The sequence below is a fragment of the Pelobates fuscus genome, chromosome 3 (genome assembly GCF_036172605.1).
Source record: "Pelobates fuscus isolate aPelFus1 chromosome 3, aPelFus1.pri, whole genome shotgun sequence".
Classification (NCBI taxonomy): Eukaryota; Metazoa; Chordata; class Amphibia; order Anura; family Pelobatidae; genus Pelobates; species Pelobates fuscus.
The window spans coordinates 235,317,645-235,324,260 of NC_086319.1; the positions used below are offsets into that span (position 1 = coordinate 235,317,645).

Consider the following 6,616-nt stretch of genomic DNA (forward strand, 5'->3'; position numbering starts at 1 on the left):
AACGTGGCCGATAGGCACCTTCAGCAGGGGCGGACCCGGTCCTGTTCCCCCCTCCCCTCCCCCCGGGCAACACAGGGTAGGAACACGTAACAAGCGCCTGCCACAGCCACCTACACTGCACCGGCAGAACACAAGCTCCTGCCAGACCGAGGAACCGGCACCGTATACTTCAGAATGCACCCTGGAACCCGTGGTACACTACAGCTTCCAGACCAGCTTGACAAAATACATATTTGACTCTTTCTCTTTATCGGTGGTGTTGCCACACATGCTAGTCACACGCAGCAGCATTGAGAGGGCAATGCTGTAGACCCTACCATAACCTTAAGCGTAACTGTCTTTGTCAGATGAGCATTTAGCCAGATATGTCTGGCGCAAACTACTGCTTTCACATAGCCTGTTATTTTCATGTTGTGCAAACCAAATGTGCTGTTTAACCCCTTAAGGACACATGACGTGTGTGACATGTCATGATTCCCTCCAGAAGTTTGGTCCTTAAGGGGTTAAACTGTTACATGTAATGCCTTGAAAACGCTTGTAGCTGCTGTTGTGGCGCTGCACGCCTGTTGTCACGCTATGCACAAATAAAATAAAGAATAAAAAAAAAAAACACTGTACAGGATAATTTCTCAGAAATTACTTAAACTGGAACCAGTAAAAACAAAAAAGAATATTCAAGTAATATGTCAAATTAAACCGTATAGTAAACATAAGCTAATACAGCATATCCAATGTAATCTATACCTGTATGAAACAATTTCATGATGTTCTTCTCCATTTTTTGTTTTGTTCTCTGTCTGTCCTGAACTAGTATCTTTCTCCTATGAAGGGAACATAACGCAATTAAAATGCAATATGCTGACAATTTCCAGTCATTTTCTGGTCACAGGAATAAAGATATTATTGCTCAACAGCAAAAGGACATTAACCCCTTAAGGACACATGACGTGTGTGACATGTCATGATTCCCTTTTATTCCAGAAGTTTGGTCCTTAAGGGGTTAAAGGTCACAAAGAAGAGTTTATGGTTTTCTTCTTTTATAATAATCGTAACAGGTTAACTTACTGCAATTCGAATTTCGACAAAGGAGTCTTCAGATGCACAGCTGCTGAGTTTCACCTGTAGTTCGGATATTATACCCAGGAGATCTGCCTTCTCGGCCTGGAGGCGCAGCAACTGTGTGTTCATCTGTTTTATGTTTTCATTAGCTATATCACAGGCAGGACAACCAGAAGCCTCCTTGAGGAAGAAAACAAAAACAATATAGACTAGTAGACTACACACACACACACACACACATAGGCCTTTATTTAATATTGTTGAACGAGTTTTCCAAAATATATATTTGGATAATTTTTTAAACTTATTCAATATTATGGAAAATATTTTTTCAAAATTCAGATTTTTAGATACTTTAATATCCATTAAATTGGATGTGTGTGATAAGTAATATTATATGTCTTAAGGAAATAAGAAAAAACATAACAGGATAATAGAAAAAGAGCCATCAATGTCCTGGAAACACTAGAACAAAATATCATATACACTCTTGTTATTTGTAGAATTAAAACATTAGACATTATATTTTTCATTGTTCATTATTTTTGGGTGCATTAAGTTATTTTTTTGTTAACATATGGTCTACCCACCGATTAGACAATGGTATTACTGAAATCAGGCTTAATTATGCAAACTGTACATCAGATTATTATTTTTTAGTGGCGTATATCTTTACTTTTACTTATAGCTTACAGACTTGTACCTAACAAGCTGGACCCCTGATGAAGGTGTACACGCCTGTACACTGAAACGTGCATCAGGCATTTTTCCTTATCTCACAGGGCACTATCACAATGGTTTAGAAACCAGCACATTTTAAAGCAAGGTTTCGATTTTATAGCACTTAATTTAATTTTTTCATTTCCCATTATCTTCTCCTCTGACTAACTAGCAAGATTCAAAGGGAGAGAGGCTATAACCATTTCTATCTCTGTATGTGGATAGTCTAGGATCCAATAAGCAATCGAATTATACTAGTGCTTCACTAAGACACTAGGAAAGGTTATCCAAGCAGAATAGTTGACTATTTGAACTAGCCACAGATAACTAGTAATAGTTTAGAGCTACGTGGGGTATTACTACTTTCAAAATCTATTAAATTCCAAATCTTCACGTAATTGTTGCTAACTACCTTATTAGGGGTTTCAACATTGGGGATACTTTGGTAAATACTCTTAAAGAACCAGTACAATCTTGTCTCATATTTTTGCTTCTTTTATGAAGTCTATAGGAGCATATATTATTCCTGGCTGGGTTTTCCTATTTGCACTAGATTAAAGCAACTAAATTCAAGCGAGACTACAGACTTAGAGTTCACATTTTATCTGACAGTAACCCTAGACTATTTCTGTCTCATAATTGGTCATTTGCCTCTACTACATAAACTGATTTATTTACATTTGAGAGTTATATCTAATAAGAATATACAGCTAATTATCTCTCCAGCGAACACCTACAAACAGAGGTTCACCTCTGAAGGTAGGAGTTATCATTTAATACCTAACAAACTGCACTGGAAATGTCTCTGCAAGGATCTAGTGTGTAAAAAAAGGAGCAAGTTCTGCTACGGTGTGCTTAGAAGGGAGAAAAGGCATGTGAGATTTTCATGATATTTTTGTCTGTCAATTACTTGCGTTACGTAGCTCCTCTGAACACCGTATATACTCGAGTATAAGTCGACCCGAATATAAGTCGAGACCTCTAAAAACTGGGAAAACTTATTGACTCGAGTATAAGACTAGGGTGGAAAATGCAGCAGCTACTGGTAAATTTCTAAATAAAATGATATCCCCCAAAAATTATATTAATTGAATATTTATTTACAGTGTGTGTATATAATGAATGCAGTGTGTGTGTATATAATGCAGTGTGTTTGTATGAATGCAGTGTGTGTGTGTGTGTGTGTGTATGAATGCAGTGTTTGTGTGTGTGTGTGTGTGTGTGTGTGTGTGTATGAATGAATGCAGTGTGTGTATGTGATGCAGAGCCTTGGTGGGGGGTGGGCAATTTTATTATTTTTAAAAATTATTATTATTAATTCTTTTTTTATATTATTAATATTTTTATTTTACTATTATTTACATTTTTTTTGTTTATTTTCGTCCCCCATCCCTGTTTGTTACCTGGCCAGGGAGGGGGGGGGGGGCGCTCTCATTCCCTGGTGTTCCAGTGGATGGGCTGTGTAGGAGGGGGGCTGGCAGAGAGCTGTTACTTACGTTTCCTGCATCTCCTGTCAGCTCCCTTCTCCTCCGGTCCTGTCAGCTCCACTGCAAGTCTCGCGGTGTGACTGCCGCGCGGAGCGTTTACACGGCAACGCTCTGACCCCACGGCTCACGCAAGACTTACAGTGGAGGAGAAGGGAGCTGACAGGACAGGAGGAGAAGGGAGCCGACAGGAGCTGTAGGAAAGGTAAGTTACGGCTCTCTGCCAGCCCCCAACAGGACCGCTGGGCTTGTAATGAACTCGGCAGTCCTGGTCTGTATTATGGCAATGTAAGTTGCCATAATACAGACACTGACTCGAGTATAAGTCAAGTGCGTTTTTTTCAGCACAAATAATGTGCTGAAAAACTCGACTTATACTCGAGTATATACGGTACTAGTAAAGCAAGAACATTTTTCTACATGCTAATTGGAGAGGAAACAGATCTGATAAAATAGGTTAGCATGCTTTGCTGAAGATAATAAATCTTTCCCTCCAGCATGTGGGATGCATCGCTGTTTCTGTACTATGGGAAAATTATGCATGACCATTTCATAGTTTAGAGTGCTACTTAAACAACAATAAACACACAAAAAGCTATTCCTGAAACCTACCCCCTTTTTTTTCTTCAATGTTTCTATTTCCTTTCTCAATAATTCATTCTCATTGCTCAAGTCAAACAAGCGCTGCTTAGCCTCCAATATTCCAGTTTCAGACAGCCCTTGTTCTCTCAGTTTCTCTCTCTTCAGTAAGTCCTCAAGTCGTTCCTTCATTTCCTGATTCTTTTTCTTCATGGTTTCTGCAAAAATACCAAACAAGATTTATTAAAAGAAAATAAATAAATAATAAAACCAAACATTTTAATGGTTTGTCTATTAGGACAGAATCTCTACCTCTCTTAAGTAAACTTGTCATGGATACAATGCGTGGATGTTAAGTCCACCTTCAATAAAATATACATACACAGACACACACATACATACATACATGCAGTGGAGGTCAATTATGGCATTGCCTAACTTTTGCAAGTGCGTTTACCTGAGCCCAGGCTATGGCACCCGGCATTATATGAATAACAGAGCTTGAGTGCAAGGAATATCCAATGTCTGTCTGTCGCCACCATCTTTGTAACTCACTATGGCACTCCTCAGGACATGTACATAAGTACATGCACATGCCCAGATCATCAGCATCTTGTGAGAGTCATCAATGTGAGGAGGTAAACATGGGCAAACAATGACACAGCTGACAAATGACATGGAGCTGGAATAGTGCTCCACCTTTTGTCAACTTGCGATTTCAACAGAAAAATACATATAACGTTTTAAAGCAAAGTAATTTCAGAGAGAAAAAAGTTTGCTTGCTGTAACGATTATGATTCCAGGAGTGCACTGGCATCCATCCAGGGCATGTAGTCAAACCATTAAGGTCTCACAGAGTGAAGCTCTGCAGTGCAGTGCCGATCCCCACCTCAACTACATTCTTCAGAGAGTCAGAAGCTCCTAAACAGGAGTCTGTTAGCTCTCCTGAGCTAAGCCCTCCAGCGAAGACTTGCTTATTGCCTTAGACCAGTGATGGCGAACCTTTTTGAGCCAGAGTGCCCAAACCGCAATACATGGCAACTTTTTTTTCCTCAAAGTGCCAACACGGTAAATAAACCTGAATACTGAGATTTAAGTTTAGAAAAAAGAACTCGTACAGTTGTCCGAACTAGTGAACATCTTTTGTTTTAAAAGACACAACAGAGAGTTCAATTATACAAACTTTAAATAATGATATTAATAGATAAAATTAAGCTTATATTTATTAGTGTCTCCAACAAATGCAATGCATACACACAGCTGAACACATTCACACACCGACTGCTTAATACATACACACAGTCCGCTAAATACACACACAGTCCGCTAAATACACACACAGTCCGCTAAATACACACACACACAGCGCTGAAAACACACACACACTGCGCTGAAAACACACACACACTGCGCTGAAAACACACACACACACACACTGCTGAATACATAAAGACTGCTGAATACACACACATATACTGCATTGAGGGGTGCAGTGTATGTGTTTGTGTGTGAGGGGGAGTAGCGGTGCTGTAAGGGGTGGGGTGGGTAGGGGTGCTGTGTATGTGTGTGGGGGATAGGAGTGCTGTGTATGTGTGTGGGGGTGCTGTGTGTGGGGGATAGCGGTGCTGTGTGTGAGAGGGGATAGCGGTGCTGTGTGTGAGAGGGGATAGCGGTGCTGTGTGTGAGAGGGGATAGCGGTGCTGTGTGTGAGAGGGGATAGCGGTGCTGTGTGGGGGGGTGGGGGCGTAGGGGTGCTGTGTGTGGGGGTGCTGTGTGTGGGGCGTAGGGGTGCTGTGTGTGTGGGGGGCATAGGGGTGCTGTGTGTGTGTGGGGCATAGGGGTGCTGTGTGTGTGTGGGGCTAGGGGTGCTGTGTGTGTGTGGGGCTAGGGGTGCTGTGTGTGTGTGGGGCTAGGGGTGCTGTGTGTGTGTGGGGGTAGGGGTGCTGTGTGTGTGTGGGGGTAGGGGTGCTGTGTGTGTGTGGGGGTAGGGGTGCTGTGTGTGTGGGGGGGTAGCGGTGCTGTGTGTGTGGGGGGGTAGCGGTGCTGTGTGTGTGGGGGGGTAGCGGTGCTGTGTGTGTGGGGGGGTAGCGGTGCTGTGTGTGTGGGGGTAGCGGTGCTGTGTGTGTGTGGGGGTAGCGGTGCTGTGTGGGGGGGTGGGGGCGTAGGGGTGCTGTGTGGGGGGGTGGGGGCGTAGGGGTGCTGTGTGTGAGAGGGGGTAGTGGTGCTGTGTGGGGGGTGGGGGCTTAGGGGTGCTGTGTGTGGGGGGTAGGGGTGTTCTGTTGGGGGTGCTGTGTGTGGGGGGTAGGGGTGCTTTGTGTGGGGGTAGGGGTGCTCTGTTGGGGGTGCTGTGTGTGGGGGGTAGGGGTGCTCTGTTGGGGGTGCTGTGTGTGGGGGGTAGGGGTGCTCTGTTGGGGGTGCTGTGTGTGGGGGGTATGGGTGCTCTGTTGGGGGTGCTGTGTGTGGGGGTAGGGGTGCTCTGTTGGGGGTGCTGTGTGTGGTGGGTGGGGTGCTCTGTTGGGGGTGCTGTGTGTGGGGGGTAGGGGTGCTCTGTTGGGGGTGCTGTGTGTGGGGGGTAGGGGTGCTCTGTTGGGGGTGCTGTGTGTGGGGGGTAGGGGTGCTCTGTTGGAGGGGGGTTAAGATACATTAAAAACATTAAAAAAAAAAAGCATTTTGAAGTATCCCCCCCCCCCCCCCCTCCTCCCTTCTTCTTACCTTTGGTGAAGGGGGGGACGGGGGGGACACAGCCATCCCTGGTGGTCCGGTGGTGGTAAGTA

General features: G+C 43.9%; 1 protein-coding gene across 2 annotated transcripts in view; it reads right to left on the bottom strand.

Moving 5' to 3' along the window:
• Positions 1–6,616, bottom strand: part of OPTN (optineurin) — a 60,259-nt gene that overhangs the window by 46,400 nt on the left and 7,243 nt on the right. For both annotated transcript variants that reach the window (XM_063448217.1, XM_063448216.1), the window contains exons 3-5: positions 3,876–4,060; positions 1,066–1,239; positions 745–821 (exon numbers count right to left, since the gene is read on the bottom strand). In XM_063448217.1, coding sequence (XP_063304287.1) covers positions 745–821; positions 1,066–1,239; positions 3,876–4,060 — 436 coding nt within the window. The remainder of the gene's footprint in view (positions 1–744; positions 822–1,065; positions 1,240–3,875; positions 4,061–6,616) is intronic.